The sequence below is a fragment of the Thalassophryne amazonica genome, chromosome 15, assembly GCF_902500255.1.
Source record: "Thalassophryne amazonica chromosome 15, fThaAma1.1, whole genome shotgun sequence".
Classification (NCBI taxonomy): Eukaryota; Metazoa; Chordata; class Actinopteri; order Batrachoidiformes; family Batrachoididae; genus Thalassophryne; species Thalassophryne amazonica.
Genome location: NC_047117.1, coordinates 81,825,540 through 81,846,842, shown reverse-complemented (window position 1 = coordinate 81,846,842; position 21,303 = coordinate 81,825,540). Strand labels below are relative to the sequence as shown.

At 40.9% G+C, this 21,303-nt stretch overlaps 1 protein-coding gene across 42 annotated transcripts in view; it reads left to right on the top strand.

Annotated features, from left to right (window-relative positions):
* rims1b (regulating synaptic membrane exocytosis 1b) overlaps positions 1-21,303 on the top strand; it is a 175,356-nt gene that overhangs the window by 123,636 nt on the left and 30,417 nt on the right. For 10 of the 42 annotated variants that reach the window (XM_034188988.1, XM_034188986.1, XM_034189026.1 and 7 more), the window contains 8 exons: positions 3,458-3,577; positions 4,131-4,220; positions 6,931-7,008; positions 7,494-7,562; positions 9,100-9,213; positions 11,172-11,269; positions 12,143-12,246; positions 16,342-16,502. In XM_034188988.1, coding sequence (XP_034044879.1) covers positions 3,458-3,577; positions 4,131-4,220; positions 6,931-7,008; positions 7,494-7,562; positions 9,100-9,213; positions 11,172-11,269; positions 12,143-12,246; positions 16,342-16,502 — 834 coding nt within the window. Of the gene's footprint in view, positions 1-3,457; positions 3,578-4,130; positions 4,221-6,930; positions 7,009-7,493; positions 7,563-9,099; positions 9,214-11,171; positions 11,270-12,142; positions 12,247-16,341; positions 16,503-18,517; positions 19,132-21,303 lie in introns of those variants that run through there. The other 32 variants (XM_034189002.1, XM_034189012.1, XM_034189009.1 and 29 more) reach the window with 15 other exon arrangements.

Genomic DNA, 21,303 nt, shown 5'->3' with positions numbered 1-21,303 from the left:
GTGACCCCAAAACACAATCAGGATGTTCCCAAAAATAAAAACTGGTCTCAAGCCAGTTATCCAAGATGGCGTCCAAGATGGCCACCAAAATAGGGTTTTTCACTAAAACACCTTTAAACAACATATAAACAACTTAAATATCACAGAGATTCAATGGGAAGACCATTGCAGGTCACCGCAAACTCATTTGTGCCTAAACTAAATTCAATCATGGGTTTAAGATTCAGAATACCATCCAAAATGGCTGCCAATAGACCCTTATCATTGAATCTCTGTGATATTTAAGTTGTTTATATGTTGTTTAAAGGTGTTTTAGTGAAAAACCCTATTTTGGAGGCCATCTTGGACACCATATTGGATAACTGGCTTGAGGCCAGTTTTTATTTTTGGGAACATCCTGATTGTGTTTTGGGGTCATCTACGGAACCTAAAAAAGTTGGTTTGGTTTAGTCCTGGTGGGGGTGCAAAGGTAGTGGTCATAGCTCCCCTACTATTTGTTAGTCTTCTGCTGCCTGTTATATATTTCTATGATTTGTGTTGTCATCAGTGCTGTTTTTTGTTGTTGTTTTTGTGTTCTTCTGCTAGCTGCCGTAGACTTCTCTGTGTTTGTCCTTTCTGAGCATTTTATTTGAAATATCTGAGATAATAAAGCTTCCTGTGCAGTTAATTATCATTATGGACCATCTAAGAAGTTGGTGGTCCAGTATTTCCACTGAGTGAAATTTTACTGATATTTAATTTGTATGTTAGCACCATTAGCACGAATTAGCAGGTATTGATAGTTTGGTGACCTTGGTTCCACTAATAGTGCCACGGTTATCAAGGCAGTATGACGGTCATAGTCTTTAATACCCTCACTCAAGCCACTTGTTATGAAAACCACCACACAGTTCGCAAAAATATTTTAATCAAACACCCAAACCTAGATTAGTCTGTTAGCCTTAGCCCTAGCATTAGCTAACTGTGAGAAACAGGAGGAGTGTCCGGACTTTATTCGTCATGCCAGTCTTGCCCACACTCCATCTGCATTTATGCGTTGGCCAGGAATTATATTTTTACATTTAATTTTGTTTAACATTTCAGTGATAAATTTAAATTATGTCTAAAGAAAATCCACTGTTAAAATTAATATTCAATAAATGTATGATGATACAACTACTACTATGAATTATAATAATAATAATTTCCAAGATGTTTCAAAAGTCAGTGAGAATTCATGTTGTGAATAATTGTGATTGTGGATTTTTTTCCATAATCAAGCAGCTCTAGTGTTTGAGATGGTTGATATTTTATGTCTGAGATGCACCAGTGAAATCACAGCATATGCAATCCAACATTCATTTGAACAAAAATCATTCCAGATTGCTGAAATTTGATTTAAACTCAGAGTTGAGCAAACTTACCCATTATAAAATGGTTCACCCTAGCGTACAAACAACACCCTATCTTACAAACAAACAATACCCTGTTGTGCAAACTAACAATACCCTATTTTGTAAACTAACAATACCCTATTGTGCAAACTAACAATACCCTATCATGCAAACAAACAATACCGTATCATGCAAAAAAACAATACACTATTGTGCAAACTAACAATACACTATTGTGCAAACTAACAATACACTATTGTGCAAACTAACAATACCCTATTTTGTAAATTAACAATACCCTATTGTGCAAACTAACAATACCCTATTGTGCAAACTAACAATACCCTATTTTGTAAACTAACAATACCCTATTTTGTAAACTAACAGTACCCTATTGTGCAAACTAACAATACCCTATTTTGTAAACTAACAATACCCTATTGTGCAAACTAACAATACCCTATTTTGTAAACTAACAATACCCTATTTTGTAAACTAACAGTACCCTATTGTGCAAACTAACAATACCCTATTTTGTAAACTAACAATACCCTATTGTGCAAACTAACAATACCCTATTTTGTAAACTAACAGTACCCTATTGTGCAAACTAACCCTGGAGACTAATGCCGCGTTCACACTGGGCGCGATAAGATGCTACAAATTCACGGGGGTCGCGTGGCGACGGACGCGCCTCCTTCGCCCGGTGTGTCACTCTGCTTTTGCTGCGAAAATTCGCCCCGGTGCGTCATCAAATAGGAGGAGCTTCCATTATGCTCGCCGGCTCCGGTTGCCAGTCAAGTTAACATGACGGACATTAATCACACGGAGCAAGTTGTTGTGGAAAGCTCCCAATACAGGGAGTATCAGTATTTGCTGCAGGAGCTGCGTCTGGATGACAGCTGATTTCAGCGGTCCTTCCACCTCTGCGGGACCCAGTTTGACGACCTCCTGTCCCGTTCACACACGCACGTAAAAAAAAAAGAAGAAACTCCACTCCTTGCTGCGGGGCTGCAGCTCGCTCTTCCCCCCCAAAAAATTCTGTCATAATTGTGTTTAGAAACCAGTCACTATTTGTTTTATTATACATCTGTGTAGTTAATTAATAAAATATTCTCCACAGACGATTTGCTCGCGCGCACGTAAAAAAAAAAGGGCTGCTGCTCGCTCCAGAAACTCTGTTATAATTGTGAAATAAAGAACAAAAGAGACATAAGTCCTGCTCACAGGCTGCTACCAGATACAGGACATGTTCACATCTTCAGTCAAACTCCAGACATCTCCACGTCACTACATATTCAGTCCCTGATTGGTCATCGCGGCGCGACGAGACGAAAAAGTTCAGATTTTTCAACTTGGGGAGGAGGGCAACGCAACGTGATGTGACGCAATATCGCGCCACAAATGTGCCAGTCGCTCAAAATCGCTTCACTCGCGTTGCTTCATTCGCGTCCATTGCGTCGCGCTGCATGACTTGGCGCCAAAACGCGTCGTTCCATAGGGATTACATGGCAACCTGTAGCTGCTGTCGCTCACGTCGTGCCCGGTGTGAACGCGGCATATGAATGCCCTGGCATGCAATCAAATGAGCCCTATCTTGTAATTTTAGAAAGCTTTCATAAAATTCTGTGCCAGTTATCTGTGTCACTTCATTCAGAAGCACCCCTACATTTAAGGTTGACTCTTCTCCACCAGACTCAGCCTTTTCACCAAGTTTTGTGAAATCAGTTGATAGGTTAAACTTTCTTCCAATGTTAAAAAATTAAGAAATAATAATAAGAAAAAATACTTATTAGGGCTTTCTTATAATGGCCACAGTATAAATGTAAAAAAAAATGACTATGATTGATGAATTCAAGTGCATGCTTCATTTTTAGTTTCAAGTTTTTATTTACATCTATTTATTTTTATTTTCATGTTTTTATTTACATCAATTTATTGCGAAAACCGTGCTTTATTTGTGCATGTCACTTTTGGCTTTGCTTTTTCTTTCTGTCAGTTCCATGCATCATTTTTTTTATTCCCTTTTCCTCCGTTTGCATGCGGATTTTCCCTCCTGTCCTGGGTGGGATTCTGGCTTACAGCTCCACCCTTCCTGCATACGTTAAGAGCAGGCTGGCACACAAGCAGGACGAGGGCGGCGCCATACCTCGTAGCATCCTCACACACCGCGTGCTCAGATTCACTGATGAGGTCACAGTTAGGTAAGACAGACCAACACGCCTCCCAGTGGATCCACGTCCATCTTCTCCCCATCCTTACTCCACCTAGAGTCGTGCAAGAAACAACACTAAATCTTAAGCCGGTGTTGCTATTCGTGCGAGGCATTGGTCAGCAAACATGTCAACAGGTCAAAGCCGAGCATCTTGCTCACAAAGCAACACGACGTGGCAAATGACAGACATATGTAAACATGATACACTTCAGAGAGCTTTGTCATACTCACTTCCTCACATGCTCACTCTCCTCGCACCCTCTCTCATCCACTTAGACCTGGTTTCCATGGCAACTCACCAACTTCCCATTTGAGTGGTCTCAGCGTATGGCCGCAAGGAATGACTGGTTGCGATAAATGGAAGCGCAGCATCAGAGCCATGACATGCCTGATATCCTCTCTGTATTTTTTGTCTCCCTCCTTTTCATCTCTCTTTTCCTTTCCTGACTCTTCTTCTTGCCTTTCTTTTCCACATCCACGTGTCTGTCTCTATCTTTGTCTGTACTGGTTTTGCTCTCTGCTGCCACGCTGTGGTGGTGCAGTGACCTGCAGCCCTCGTTGGACAGAGTGAGGAGCGCCAGCACCACATGTCTGAGACCAGACACCAACTTTCACTCATCTGACAGAGACAGGTATTAAAAAAAACTAACAAAAAATCAGGCCACGTGCACACCAGCATGCATTCAGTCACACATTTTAAATTCTGCATAATTTTGTCATTCATGACATATTCATATTTTAAACTAACAATGAATATGGAAATAAATTATCTACGGCTTTTAATCAGCATTTTCAGGTTATACGGCAGCATTACTGAAACATCTTTTTACTTTGGCATGCCACGTCTTCATTAATGTTCACGCCACATTCATACATGAAAGAATTTGGCATTGTATGTTTGCAGAAAAAATAAATAGTTTGGTTTCCTCAAAGACAGAATATAAATAACTAATAAAAAAATACAACTACAAAAATGTGAACAAATGACAGATGGTTAAAAAAATGTTCTGCCTTGGCCCGGCGCCATCCACAACTCAAGGTGGATGCAACAAAATGCAGCACCAGACCTGACCAAAAAAATAAAAGTGACTGAGGTCACTTCAGCTGGTAATGTGAATGTAGCTATGTGCTTGTGCACCAAATCTGACAGAGAAAAATTTGTCATGTTCACAGTCCTAGAAAAGCCCAAATTTCTCACAATTGTAGGTTAAAACAAGAGCAATCAGAGATTTCTGAGGTCCACCAATCCGGATCCAGATCACTTCCAAAATTCAATGGAGTCTTCCATGCCCTAATATCTATCTGTGGCGCAAATTTGGAAAGAATCTGTGAAGTAGTTTTGACGTAATCCTTCAAAGCGTATATAAAGTGAAATCTTGATCCAGAGTCTGGATTCGGATCTGTGTCACCTCCAAAATTTAAGGGAGTCTTCCACAGCCTAATATGGATATGTGGTGAAAATTTGGTGAGAATCCGTGAAGTAGTTTTGACGTTATCCTTCATTGACTATATAAAGTGAAACTTGATCCAGAATCCAGATCCGGTTCAACTCCAAAATTTACTGGAGTCTTAGTGGCCTACTATCTATCTGTGGTGAAAATTTTGTCAAAATTCATGTGGTAGTTTTGACATAATCCTGCCAAGAGTTATCCTTCAAAGCCTGTATAAAGTGAAACTTGATCCAGAATCCGATTTTAGATCCAGATTGCCTCCAAAATGTAATGGGCTCTTCCATGGCATAATATGTATCTGTGGTTGAAAATTTGGTGATAATCTGTGAAGTAGTTTTGACGTAATCCTGATAACAGTTATCCTTCAAAGCCTGTATAAAGTGAAACTTGATTCAGAATCCAATTTTGGATCCAGATTGCCTCCAAAATTTAATGGAGTCTTCCACGGCCTAATATGGATCTGTGGTGAAAATTTGGTGAGAAGCCGTGAAGTAGTTTTGACGTAATCCTTCAGTGACTATATAAAGTGAAACTTGATCCAGAATCCGGATCCAAATCAACTCCAAAATTGACTGGAGTCTTCAATGGCCTACTATCTATCTGTGGTGAAAATTTTGTCAAAATCCGTGTGGTAGTTTTGACGTAATTCTGCCAACAGTTATCCTTCAAAGCCTGTATAAAGTGAAACTTGATCCAGAAGCCACATCCAGATTGCCTCCAAATTTTAATGGGGTCTTCCATGGTCTATTATGTATCTGTGGTGAAAATTTATCAAAATCTGTGCAGTAGTTTTGATGTAATCCTGCTAACAGACAGAAAGACAGACAAATAAATAAAAGCAGGTGATTTTATTACATCCTTAGGGGACGTAAAAATGACTTGTGCCAGTTCAGTTGATAATGTAAACATGGCATTAGTTTGGTTAAAATGTTTTCCTTAGATTTTGTGTAATTCTGCTAATCAGTGTTAATCAGATTGATGCATGGTTAATTATTTTGTGTGGAAGAAAACAATGGAATTTTTTGTTGTGGATGATTGTCCAGGACTAAAACGAAATAAAAACAGAAATAAAAACGATACTTTTTTTGTTATGGAATAAAAATTTTACTAAAATGAAAGTTATTGGCAAAGGACTCTTGCATTTTAATATAAAGCAAAATTAATTCATATGACTGTGTGTTCCCAGTGTCAAACACTGACATGTCACACACACTGGATCCTGTTTGCCCAACCAAGAATTTGTATCACTTTTTAACAAAATTGGAGCAACTATCATTTCTGACCTTTGTACAAATTGAAATTGGTCTTTGTTACCATTGTTACTATTTTTACCCCATAACTCCTTAACTATCGGCCGTACATAGTACAAACTATACCTTTTTAGATTCTTGGTGATCAGACACATAATCTGGTGTACTTTTCGATACAATTGGAGCGTAGTAATATTTGGGCATTTTTTTTCGTGTGAAAGGCTCTGGTGTGCTGAGGCTGGACTGTGGGTGTAGTTTTGGCCCCTTAGGTCAGTGGTCAGCAAGAAGGTACCAAAATGTTGCAGATTTTCTTGCTACCTTCACCTCAGTGGGTGATCTCACAGATGGAGCTCATCAGTCAAACCACCTGCTGAGGCGTTCAGGTGCAGGGAAAATCTGCACCGTGATGTCCCTTCGTGGAACACTCTTTATGTGTCTTTGGTATTACTGAGCTTGGCCCATTGACTGGCCTTTGAAAGGTTTGCAGGTTCATGTACTTGCTGAGTTCTTGTTACTTTCTGACAATTAAAAAGTTCAGGGTAAATCACAGCGAAACGTTTGACACTTGTGAGACTCACTAACAAAATTTCCCATTTTCCACTCTTGGGATGCTGTTCCTGCTATCCTACTGCGCCCTGTAGGTGCTCCAACACTTTTCCCCTCAAGACTCCCCCGAACCCCAGGATCTTAGTAGAACACGTGGCCCCTGAAGAAGACAGGTACCAGACCTGCTGTCCCCTGCTGTTAATATCCAGCTCTGCTTGCTTGCTTTATTTCTCCCTGATGCCCAAAATCGAAGCCTTTGTTGTAGTCCAGTGCTCCCCCAGCAGATGATGGCATTGTTGTAATTAATACTCTCTCCTCCCTGCTCTGCATATATTTGGGTCTCGGGCTGCGTAATCCCTCGTTTGCTGTGTTGCACCTGCTCTTTCTGCTGTGCACCTGTTCCGAGTATCTCCACTTTTCTTTCTTTAGAAAAACCTTCTGTGCCGTGACCTCAGAGCAAACAAAGGGTTGCAGAATATGCAATGCTCTGCTCTGTTACGTCTACAAACCACTAAAGCCAATCCATAAATGTACAATAAAATAAAAGTATAATCCATCATGTCAGTTTTCAGTTTTCGTTGCTCTGCTTTGCCATTTTCCATGTTGTGCTTTTCTTGTCTTCTTCTTCTTCATTCTCCGTCATTGCCGTTTGCCAAAACAGGCAGTGTAACAATTCATCAAGTCCAAACGGTCAAAGACACGACAAAAAAGAGCTGGAGGGTGACAGGTAAGAGGATTCATTCATTCATTCATTCATTTGTTCACCCTGTCATTCCCTTGCATGAGTCTCTTATGAAATCACACTTTGTTTTCTCTTTGATGCAGTTCACAACTGTGACTGTGCAAATAACGTCATTATAAACCCCCCACAAAATCCATTATATATATATATATATATATATTTTTTTTTTTTTTTTTTTGGAGCCACAGACCTGCTGTTATTTTTGTTGTGAAATTTTATTTTTACACTCCTGTTTTCAGATTGATTTGTAATGTTTGTTTTTTGAAGCACAACAGTTCCATCCAGTGGATGTTTTATTTAAAAAAATCTGAACTAAACAGTCGTGGAAAATAAATTGAAACATCGTATTCTCATGTGTTTGTAGTTAACTGTACATAAAGTAAAATCCATATGAACCCACACACACACACACACACACACACACACACACACACACACACACACACACACACACACACACACACACACACACACACACACACACTCAGAGGATCTTGGCACTTGGAGTGTGTACTTCTGCCAGTAGTGAACATTCCTTTATGTTTGCAGAGTGATTAACATCGTTATTGTTACAGTTCACATCCAGTCGTGTCTGAATATGTAACAGTAACACATCAGAATCCTGATCCAGATGTGCACAGAATTTTAGTGTTTAGTGGGTGATGGTTTTGCTTTGTTGTAGAAGGAAAATAACGATCCTGAATTTATATCTGGATCCTGATCAAATCCAAACCTTAAAGGGTCTTATGGGGATCGGCTCAAAACTTTTCCAGAAATTGATTAAAATATTGGAAAATTCCCCATCTCAATATGACAGAGTCAAAAGAAGTAAGTCCTTTCGAGGCCCAGAGGCCCATCCATGCTGGCGTGTATCCCTGGATGATGTAATGACTCCTCTTGAAAGGGACACCAGTCCACTGCAGTTCACTTCTCCAGCCAAAGCTGGAACACATTCATGGTTGAATGGACTGAAACAAATGCATAAGATGTTTCTTGTCCATGGACACAGACGGGTCGCATGAAACATGTTTCTGGAGCCGAACCCCAGTCTCTATGTTGATAGTCCATCTCCTATCCACAGAGCCACCTGCTCTAAGGTAATGTCAGCTCTGGGAGTATACACTGGTACTGCACGTCGGTACCTCCACCACACTGTGAAACCATGTCGCGTCCTGGATCCAAACTATCCAAGAAGATCATCGACCCATCCACGCCTCTTGAAAGTTAACATCTATCTGCTGCAACCAGGTGAACCGTGGCCATCTGCTTGGCTTTCTGCAGCTGCTGGGATCTCCAATACGGAGGCACCTACACACTGGATCATGCCAAGAAAAACACGCTACCTGACCAAAATCTAATATCATGATATCTTGGCTATGATATCAGGCTCTGCACAACAACATCACATACGGCCCATGTAAAGCATAAAATCATTAAAAAAAACAAATTTCTTTGGGTTTTATTTTCCTTTAATAATGGTTTTTAATGTTTTCATTTCCTGGTGTGTGCCTGTTGCTGACAGTCGTATCCAGCCCACCTCTATCCTGAGGGGGAGTAGGGGGAGAGGGGCCCCACTGAGGCCCTTCAGTCAAACATCCCTGGGTGGCTCCGCCCCTAACTCACCACGACAAGACAGGTGCATGCTGCTGTTGGCGCTGTGCTGCTCCCCCCCCGTGTGCTGGTTTTCTCTCTGTTCCGCTGATGCTGGGAATACTCTGCACACAAAGAGCTGAGGCCACAAGTTTACATTCACCTTGTCGAAAAAGTTTTCTCTAAATGCACGTTCCATGTTTATCAAATAGCTTGCACAAATCAGTTGTAATGTCTTGTTTATTTCAAACTTTTGGTTGTATTTAATGGCTTACCTTTATTACTAGAGCCTTATTGTCTTTAAGAGCAGTGGGGGAAAAAATCTGGAGTGCTAAACAAGTCCAGTTACTCTTTAGGAACCATCCTGGAAAGATTCATGGGACCACAAGCAACGGTGACATCTATTTTACAAACTCCAGAAGCATGGGACCATACAGACTTTATATTATTAACAAAGGAAGCCCAAATTAACACCCAGGATGTACGAGGTCTGTTAGAAAAGTATTGCACCTTTTTATTTTTTGCAAAAACCTGATGGATTTGAATCACGTGTGCTTGCATCAGCCAACCTTGAACCTTTGTGTGCATGTGTGAATTTTTTCACGCCTTTTGATTGCATCATTTGCTGGTAAGCAGCCTTTGTGTGAGGACGTGTGTAGTGCGCTCGGCGGATTTTCATTACAAGGAAAATGACGGAACGACTGGAGCAGCGCCACATCACATTTTGCCAGAAACTGGGCGACAGCCAGGTGGAAACCATTCGGATGATTCAGACGATTCGTGTGACTATCCGAGAAATTGTGGAAGAGGTGGGCATGTCACAGCATGTCCTGTGAGACTTCAACACGAATGTGCTTTTGCTGCACCGTCAGCAGCAGCATGAATTTCACAGCCACTCTTTTCATGGCCAAATCTTCTGTCACAGTGGAATGTACCAAAAAAGTGCTGATGTCCACCTCTTCCGCAATTTTCGGATAGTCACACGACAGTCCCGCATCACCACAGCGTTCACTTTGGAAATGATCTGGTCATTTCAGCATGTTGATGGCCAACCGGAGCGCGGCTCGTTCTCCACCGTTGTGCGGACGTCTTTAAACCGGTTATACCACTCCTTTATCTGTGTGATGCCCATAGGATCGTCACCGAAAGCCGTCTGAATCATCCGAATGGTTTCCGCCTGGCTGTCACCCAGTTTCTAGCAAAATTTGATGCAGTAGCGCTGCTCCAGTCGTTCCGTCTTTTTCCTTGAAATGAAAATCCGCCGAGCGCACTACACATGGCCTCACAAAGGCTGCTTACCAGCAAATGACGCAATCAACAGGCATGAAAAAATTCACGCATGCGCATGAAGGTTCAAGGTTGGCTGATGCAAGCACGTGATTCAAATTCATCAGGTTTTTGCAAAAAATAAAAAGAGTCGATACTTTTCTAACAGACCTCCTAATGACATCCAGTAGAACCTCCAGATAACAACAAGAAATTGATGTAGATGTTGGAGCCATCATGCACCAACATCTACAGTGACTTTGTCCACCTTTAAGAGGTCGTTTCACTGCTGTGACTGAAAACAATGGGTCCATTAACCTGCACATTTATGAAGCAAACCTTCTAATTATCTTAATACATGTATGGTTTGGTCATATGAAATGTGGTGTTAGAAAAAATCCAGTTTGAAAGTTTTTCGCCAGGGTGTCTGGAAACTTGTGGTCTCAAATGTAACACATAACTGTGTGTGGCTTCATCTGTAGTAATCACATGATGTCGAGGTGTAAGTATGGGACGTTAGATGTCCAAACTCTCACAGTCACAGTGAGGCATTAATCCTGCCGTGTGTAAACCCACTCATTGTTCCACCTGAAATGGTTTCAGTCCTTTCCCAACTTCACCCTTGAACATTTAATGCCGAACCTTCACTTTTGTGCTCCTGTGAACTCCCCTTCTGGTTGGCACAAAGACCTTCATGGTCATTTATTTTTGTGTTTCTTTCCTTTCTTTATCGGCTAGAGCTCATCTTCACGGCAGCCCCACTCCTCCTCCCTCATCAGGTCGCAGGGGCAGGCAGCTGCCGCAGCTCCCTGCAAACAGCAGCAGTATAGAGCAAGGTACCGTCTGTGCACAAGGACAATGTATGTCACGCTTTAAATACCTGAAATGAACTATTTTACTGGCTTTGTGTGTGACCCCGAAGTGTTGATAATGTGGGGACTCTGTGGTATGTCACTGGACAACATGCTCCACCTAGTGTTAGGAAGCAGATCTTGCATCTCCAGGATGCATGAGTCTGAGTTGTTCCATGTTGCTCCAAAAGATGTAACTGATGTTTAACAGCAACTCCAGACTCCTCCAGCTGTGTTCACCATTTAAACGATCTTACGGACTATTTTCACGCTTAGTTACAACAGAGTTGTAGCGGCCGTGCCTCTCTGTCCACACCTGATCTTGTCACATGTCAGAAGTGAGGCCTGATCATGTAATTTAAACCAGGCGTCTCCTCTGATCCTGCTGCTGGAGAGCACCTGCCCCACGCGTTTTCTAAGTGTCCATTCACAGGTAATTAATTCAGTCAGGCATGCTCGGCCGGCCAGTCGTGACCTGAGAAACAGAAACTTAAAAAAAAAAACAGAATCGGGTGTGAGCAGAGCAGATCATCATGTCTGGCAGGTGTTGTCCAGGAACACGGTTGGATGCCACTGATTTAAAAGAATCAACAAAAAATTTTACAGTGTAAATGTGTGGAAGTTGAACACAGAAGCAAAGCAATTATTTATTGTAGATTCAGTAACAAAGTGCATGTATCTTGGAGCAGAGGGTTCATCACTAAAATAACGTGTTGAAATAATTGTTATTAATGAATTTTTGCACCTTCTTGGCCCTTTAAAAACAGTGTTTAAAATCACTGCTGCATCCAGTCCATGAAATGCATTAATATTTATTTATTTATTGCTTGCTTGTTTGTTTCTGTTGCTCTCTCTCAGCCCTTGTAGTAGAAGAGCGAGCACTGCAGCTGCAAATGAAAGTACATTCCTACCGGCCTTCAGCCTCCCATGATCCCGAGACGGACCTCAAGACCAAACGGGAGGTCAGTACCCTTTATTCCCCTCTTTCTCTCTCTTCTATGCTTACTGTATTTTCAGGACTGTAAGTCGCACCGGAGTATTAGGTGCATTTGGCCAAAAATGCATCATTAAGAAGGAAAAGCATATATAAGTTGCACCGGTCAGTAAGTCACATTTATTCTTGAAAAGTGGTGCTTCCACTTCATGCAACAAGAAGCACAATTAATTTAATTGACACATTATTTATTTATAATGCAAACACCACTTTAGTGAGTAGAAGCTAACAAGCTCATTAATGACGCACAAAATGCAGGTAAACTTGCATTTTGTAAATAAATGTTTGAAAACTTGGCACATTATTTATTTATAATGCAACCATTGTGTTAACAAGCAGAAGCTAACAAACTTATTGATGTAATTGCATGATGTAAGTAAACTGCTTCTTGTGGCTACTGAATGGGTGTTCATAGGTCAGGTAAACGGGTAACTGAACATTTGAAAAATCAGCACATTTTTATCTATAATGCAATATATATATATATATATATATATATATATATATATATATATATATATAGTAGAAGTTAATAAATTCACGTCAACAAAATTGCTTGTTATAGTTTGAAGACATGTGTCTGTCATCATGTGTCTGTGTATGTGTGTATATGTAGCTGTGTGTGTGTGTATATATATATAAAATTGTGTTTATGTATGCATGTATGTATATATATGTATATACATTTATTGTCTTTATAGTATAAGGGGTGGGTATTTATAGGCCTCCTTTCAGTCACACAGGTTTGTTGTTCAGTTGTTTTGTTATGAGTTTTTGTTATTGTTGATTTGTGTGCCGAATAAATTAATTCATTCATTAATTCATTCACCTGGGCTTAGCTGGCCTGCTGTTGTTTTTATTGTTTCACACAGTCCAAAAAAGTGTTGTTCAGAGTAATCTAAAAGTTATATTCCCTGTTTTATTCCAGGGTGTGGTCTTTCAGTTTAAGAGCATCATTTCTTAAATTTACTAATTTTCTATGACAAAGAAAAATTTTGTCCTTTAGAGCTGTTTTATGACTCACAGTACCTGCTTCAGTATGCAGGAGCAGCTTGTCATGCATGCAGACTGTGCTATAGATGATAATGCAGTATATATATATATATATATATATATATACAGTAGTGTTCAGAATAATAGTAGTGCTATGTGACTAAAAAGATTAAACCAGGTTTTGAGTATATTTCTTATTGTTACATGGGAAACAAGGTACCAGTAGATCCAGTAGAGTCTCACAAATCCAACAAGACCAAGCATTCATGATATGCACATTCTTAAGGCTATGAAATTGGGCTATTAGTAAAAAAAAAGTAGAAAAGGGGGTGTTCACAATAATAGTAGTGTGGGAATCAGTCAGTGAGTTCGTCAATTTTGTGGAACAAACAGGTATGAATCAGGTGTCCCCTAATTAAGGATGAAGCCAGCACCTGTTGAACATGCTTTTCTCTTTGAAAGCCTGAGGAAAATGGAACGTTCAAGACATTGTTCAGAAGAACAGCGTAGTTTGATTAAAAAGTTGATTGGAGAGGGGAAATCTATACGCAGGTGCAAAAAATTATAGGCTGTTCATCTACAACGATCTCCAATGCTTTAAAATGGCCAAAAAAACAGAGACGTGTGGAAGAAAACGGAAAACATCCATCAAAATGGATAGAAGAATAACCAGAATGGCAAAGGCTCACCCATTGATCAGCTCCAGGATGATCGAAAGACAGTCTGGAGTTACCTGTAAGTGCTGTGACAGTTAGAAGACGCCTGTGTGAAGCTAATTATTTGCAAGAATCCCCCACAAAGTCCCTCTGTTAAATAAAAGACGTGCAGAAGAGGTTACAATTTGCCAAAGAACACATCAACTGGCCTAAAGAGAAATGGAGGAATATTTTGTGGACTGATGAGAGTAAAATTGTTCTTTTTGGGTCCAAGGGCTGCAGACAGTTTGTGAGATGACCCCCAAACTCTGAATTCAAGCCACAGTTCACAGTGAAGACAGTGAAGCATGGTGGTGCAAGCATCATGATATGAGCATGTTTCTCCTACTATGGTGTTGGGCCTATATATCGCATACCAGGTATCATGGATCAGTTTGGATATGTCAAAATACTTGAAGAGGTCATGTTGCCTTATGCTGAAGAAGACATGCCCTTGAAATGGGTGTTTCAACAAGACAATGACCCCAAGCACACTAGTAAACGAGCAAAATCTTGGTTCCAAGCCAACAAAATTAATGCCTTGCAGATGTGAAGAAATCATGAAAAACTGTGGTTATACAACTAAATGCTAGTTTAGTGATTCACAGGATTGCTAAAAAGCAGTTTGAACATAAAAGTTTTGAGTTTGCAGCAGATGCTGCTATTATTGTGAACACCCCCTTTTCTACTTTTTTTTACTAATAGCCCAATTTCATAGTCTTAAGAGTGTGCATATCATGAATGCTTGGTCTTGTTGGATTTGTGAGAATCTACTGAATCTACTGGTACCTTGTGGATTAATGTTTTTAGTCACATAGCACTACTATTATTCTGAACACTACTGTGTGTATATATATATATATACGAGGTCTGTCCATAAAGTATAGGTCCTTTTATTTTTTTCAAAAACTATATGGATTTCATTCATATGTTTTTACGTCAGACATGCTTGAACCCTCGTGCGCATGCGTGAGTTTTTCCACGCCTGTCGGTGACGTCATTCGCCTGTGAGCACTCCTTGTGGGAGGAGTCGTCCAGCCCCTCGTCGGAATTCCTTTGTCTGAGAAGTTGCTGAGAGACTGGCGCTTTGTTTGATCAAACTTTTTTCTAAACCTGTGAGACACATCGAAGTGGACATGGTTCGAAAAATTAAGCTGGTTTTCAGTGAAAATTTTAACGGCTGATGAGAGATTTTGAGGTAACACTGTCGCTTTAAGGACTTCCCACAGTGCGAGACGTCGCGCAGCGCTCTCAGACGGCGTCATCAGCCTGTTTCAAGCTGAAAACCTCCACATTTCAGGCTCTATTGATCCAGGACGTCGTGAGAGAACAGAGAAGTTTCAGAAGAAGTCGGTTTCAGCATTTTATCCGGATATTCCACTGTTAAAGGAGATTTTTTTAATGAAAGACGTGCGGACGGGTCCGCGCGTCGGCTCGCAGCCGCCGCGACGCTCCGCCACAGGAAAAACACCTCTGTTGGAAGCCTTAAGGACAAGTTGAAACATGTCCAGCTGTTAAACAATTTCTCATATTCTCACTCCACTGAAAGCCATCAAAAGCCGCCTGGATTTTACAAATGGTTATCAACACGGAGGTGTTTTTCCTGTGCCACCGCTCCGCGCCAGCTGCGTCCCGACGCGCGGACCCGTCCGCACGTCTTTCATTAAAAAAAATCTCATTTAACAGTGGAATATCCGGATAAAATGCTGAAACCGACTTCTTCTGAAACTTCTATGTTCTCTCACGACGTCCTGGATCAATAGAGCCTGAAATGTGGAGGTTTTCAGCTTGAAACAGGCTGACGACGGCGCCTGAGAGCGCAGCGCGACGTCTCGCACCGTGGGAAGTCCTTAAAGCGACAGTGTCACCTCAAAATCTCTCATCAGCCGTTAAAATTTTCACTGAAAACCAGCTTAATTTTTTGAACCATGTCCACTTCGATGTGTCTCACAGGTTTAGAAAAACTTTTGATCAAACAAAGCGCCAGTCTCTCAGCAACTTCTCAGACAAAGGAATTCCGACGAGGGGCTGGACGACTCCTCCCACAAGGAGTGCTCACAGGCGAATGACGTCACCGACAGGCGTGGAAAAACTCACGCATGCGCACGAGGGTTCATGCATGTCTGACATAAAACATATGAATGAAATCCATATAGTTTTTGAAAAAAATAAAAAGGACCTATACTTTATGGACAGACCTCGTGTATATATATATATATATATAAAGTCACTTTAGAGTATAAGTTACGGGACTTCCCAAACTAGTTAAAGAAAAAAAACAAAATTAAAAAATGTGACTTGTAGTCTGGAAAATATTGTAACTGTATATGATCGACGCCTTCAATCCTTGATCACCTCTTTGTTTCTATTCATAGATGTACGCCGAGCAGAGGCGTAGCAGTGACAACATGTCTGCCAGATCATCAGACAGTGATATGAGCGATGTGTCGGCCCTCTCCCGTGCCAGCAGTGCCTCTCGTCTCAGTAGCACCAGCTACATGTCTATCCAATCAGAACAACCCAGGGGACGATTCAGGTCAGTCCCCATTGGCTAACTTATTTGGTTGCTCTCCCATAGCTCCTTTTAGAAATTATTGTCTCAGATGCTGTTTTTTAACAAATCATAAATTGTTTTGGCTGGTGGCTCTCATATCCAGTTTAAAGAATTTTATTTTAAAAGGCCTCTACTTTCATGGTGGTGTGGTGCATCCATGGTTACAGCCTTGAGGTTTCTCCCTCAAAAACGCCAGAGGGAGTTTTTTATTACCCTTGTCACCTACCGTGCTTCCAGAAAGTATTCATAGCGCTTCACTTTTTCCACATTTTGTTATGTCACAGCCTTATTCCAAAATGGAGTAAATGTGTTTTTCCCCTCAAACTTTTACTCACAACACCCCACGATAACATGAAAAATGTTTTTTAGATTTTTTTTTCCAAAATGTATTAAAAATAAAAAACTAAGACATCACATGTATGTAAGTATTCACACCCTTTGCTCAATACTTTGTTGATGCACCTTTGTCAGCAGTTACAGCCTCAAGTTTTCTTGAATATGATGCCACAAGCTTAGTACACCTATCTTTGGGCAGTTTTGTCCATTCTTCTTTGCAGCACCTCTCAAACTCCATCAGGTTGGATGGGGAGCGTCGGTGAACAGACATTTTCAGATCTCTCCAGAGACGTTCAATGGGATTCAGGTCTGGGCTCTGGCTGGGCCACTCAAGGACATTCACAGAGTTGTCCTGAAGCCACTCCTTTGATATCTTGGCTGTGTGCTTAGGGTCATTGTCCTGCTGAAAGATGAACAGTCGCCCCAGTCTGAAGTCAAGAGCGCTCTGGAGCAGGTTTTCATCCAGGATGTCTCTGTACATTGCTGCATTAATCTTTCCCTCAATCCTGACTAGTTTCCCAGTTCCTGCAGCTGAAAAACATCCCTACAACATGTCTCATGTTTGTCTCATCAGACCGTAGAATTTTGTTTTTCATGGTCTGAGAGTCCTTCAGGTGTCTTTTGGCAAACTCCAGGTGGGCTGCCATGTGCCTTTTACTAAGGAGTGGCTTCTGTCTGGCCACTCTACCATACATGCCTGATTAGTGGATTCCTGCAGAAATGGTTGTCCTTCTAGAAGGTTCTCCTCTCTCCACAAAGGAATGCTAGAGCTCTGACAGAGTGACAATTGGGTTCTTGGTCATTCCCCTCTTTAAGGTCCTTCTCCCCCGATTGTTCACTTTAAACAGGCGGCCAGCTCTAGGAAGAATCCTGGTGGATCCGAACTTCTTCCATTTACGGATGATGGAGGCCACTGCGTTCATTGGGACTTTCAAAGCAGCGGAAATGTTTCTGGACCCTTCCCCAGATTAGTACCTTGAGACAATCCTGTCTCGGAGGTCTACAGACAATTCTTTTGACTTCATGCTTGGCTTGTGCTCTGACATGCACAAGTACTGTCCAAATTGGGCAAAGCCATTTTAGTGGTACTCAGATTACTTGGAAGAGATCTAGTACCAAAAACGTCAAGTCTCCCAACCATATAGCAAGACAGGAAGCACCAGGACCCTAAGGACTTGAACCTTCATTCTCCTGTAAAGATACTGGCATCACCAGACACATCTGTCCGGCAACCTCATGACTGCATAAGCTCTGCCAGGGTGTCTCCTGATCTCAAAGGCCGAGAACCCACAGACGTGTATGTCACTGCTGAGATAAGTGAAGGCCTCTACAAGGTTCCCAGTCACAATACCTGTCTGTGCCCTTGGACAAGACACTTCACCTTCATTGTTTCAGTCAACCCACCTGTAATTGGGTACTGGCTTTAACTGGGGAAGTAACCTACATTGGACTGGCATCCTGTCCAAGGGGAATTGTTGACTCTCATATGCTTCATGCGTCATGAATCCGGAGTAAGCAGTGGCACCAACAGGCCTCATGGTCTATACAGGACTGACTACAAGTTCAGCCCTTTCATCGCATGCAGATACGCTTCTGATGACCTAGCCCATGGAGTCACTGAATGCCTGGATCTTAGTCTTGATCCAGGACAATCACAAACCTAGACACTGATTCCTCACTCAGCTTCTCAAGTTGAGAATAAAGACAAACTGCTGTATTTTCCATAACGCAGGAGAAGGCTAATTAGTAGGTCAGTGGGGACACTCAGTACAGCCGCAATAAGTGAGCAATAAATTTTGGAGTAAACATGATGGTCGTGGGTGTGCTTATAATTCCATCGAGAGACTGGCCAAGTGAATGTAGCTGCAGCATACGAGTGATGCAGTTTATGGCAAATGTGGGTGTACAAGGAAAACACTGTATTTTGATTTCTACCAGTGTACCGCCATGGAACTGGAGGCCAGATATATTTTATCTTTTGCATGCTAATTACTTTGTTTCTGGTCCTTTGCTGCATGCCAACCGCTGCTGTCCTCCTGCACGTGCATCACCTCTATGCACCCACATGCGTACAATCACACGGACACATGGTGGAATCAAAACACACTGAACTCAGATCCAAGTCTTTAGAGGAAGAGAAGAAGGAGAGGAGGATCTCATGGGGGGTGGATGGAGAGGAGGACGAGGATGAGGGGAGGAGAGAAGAAAAGAGACATTTCTCTGAGGAGTTGAAGCACAGGCGACACACTGTATCTGGAGACCCGAACGAGTCCAGGTAAAGATCGATAGATTCCAAATGGTGAATCGACTTACGGAGGCACACTATCCATCTTATCATGGTTCAACTAGCTGTAGATCAGCGAGGTACAATCCTTAAATTGCCATTTGTTTAAGGCAACGACGTACAACAGAAACTTTTTAATGAGAGCAATTATACGCAATTAACTATTGATCCATGGAGGTAAGGCCTTTTGCCTGCTTGCCTCCAAAGTGGCATCAGACTACAGATACAAAGTAGAAACGAATTTAAAGACAGTCCCTGCCTGGCGCTTCAAGGATATATTACTGTAGTACGTATAGTAGTAAGCAAGCGAATACTCGGGACGTACTACACTGCTGCCGCTACCTGTTTTTTGACCCAGATTTTTATAGTTGAGGCATACGTTTCCATGCCCCGCTGTGAAAATTTCTGTGTTGCAATGGCAGACTTTTTTAAAACACTTCCTGATACTTATTTATACAATACCTTACCCTCTTGAATACAGCTACTGTTTTCATGTATGTCTGCTATCTTCCTAGCATAGTCTATGTGCACACAATAATGTCAAAACTAAACTACTGAGAATTCGGATACCCTACGGATTGTGGCATACTGCTTTTTGCCAACTGTATAGGAAGCTAGTATGATTACCGGGGTGTCGCCTGAAACTTCTCTTTGAGGGGAGCTACAGTATATCAGGCTTGTTTGCACAGACAGAAGCTTTCATCAATCACATGACCCGAGAGCTAAATGGCCGCTAATTATTTTGTCTTGCCAGTCAATTTCAATTAATTTCTGTATCATTTGCTACGATCTGTGTCACCTCAGATAACCTCCAGGAGGAACAAGATTTGTTTGAATATTCTGTGCAAATTATTGGTATTAATATCAACATTGTCCAACTTTGACAGATGAATCCACACAGACAAGTGTTACTGCATTTAATGGCAACTGGGAAATCAGATTTTTCCAATTTCCAACTTGGAAAAGACAAAGGGAAAAAACACCAGAAACTAGTTTTCCTACTTAATAATTCTGCAAAGATTTCTCAACCCAGACATCCAAATTTTACATCATTCCCTGAATGATAATTAAACATGGATTCAAATTATTTCAATCAGTCATGCTTTTTGGTAATTTCATGCAATGTTATGCACAGTCAAAACTTTTATTTGTTATTTTTGGTGTAATAAAACATGACACAAAGTACTTTTTGTGCTTTTGCTGCTCTTCCGTTTCTTCAGTTATTTGAGCTACATGTCTGTTGAAGGGCATTTTCATAGAACAGCATCAAACAAACCTGTAGGAAGCAATTTTTATGTATTTATTTTTGTTAAAAAAAAATCCTCCTACTGCTGAACTTTGGTGAAGAAGAAATAAATAATTTTCAAAATGGAGGCAGCTGTTGTTTTGGCTAGTCGTATTTTTGAAAAAGAGAGAAAAAAAATGCCCTACTGAGGTATAAACAGTTACAAAACCAAATGGATATAGATAGTAGACAGCTGTAAGACAGCACTGGATACTGCAAATATACATTCACTTTGTATAATTGTTAGTTTGTCTGGGTAGCGATTGCTAGCTGGCTAGCTGAGCGCAGTTGTTTCTATGCCTGTCTGTGCTAGCTTAACTGTTTTGGTGTTTTGTTTTTCTGCTTTGAATGGACTGGAAGGAGAAAATTAACAGCTGACAGATTCTACACGACAAATAATTGTAGGCGTTTCAGGCTGTCTAATTAAAATCCCAGCTACAGTACAGTTACTTATAAAACAATTAAAACTTTTTTTTTTTTTTGCACAATATGACTGACCCCTTTAAGGACACAGTCTAGTCCATACAGAAGAACATACACAACAAATACATTTTTCCTTATGTCTTCTTTGCACTTATTCTTCAGCTTTTTTCAATTTGGGCAAATTTTCAGTGTTGGCACACCTCCAATCTATGTCAAATTATTCACAGATTGCCACTTGTATAAACAATTTGGGTTTTTTTTGTTTCTGCCGGTTCAATATTACTTACTGGGGGTGTTTGGTGATGGTGGGGACCTCTCATAATTACTTAAACAGCTTTTAAAATCACAAAATATGCAAGCGTTTCAGGGAAACTGATAATGATTATGAATTTCCATGCAAGAGAATAACACATATATGAATAAGTACAGATCATTTTGTATTGTAAGTGCTCTCA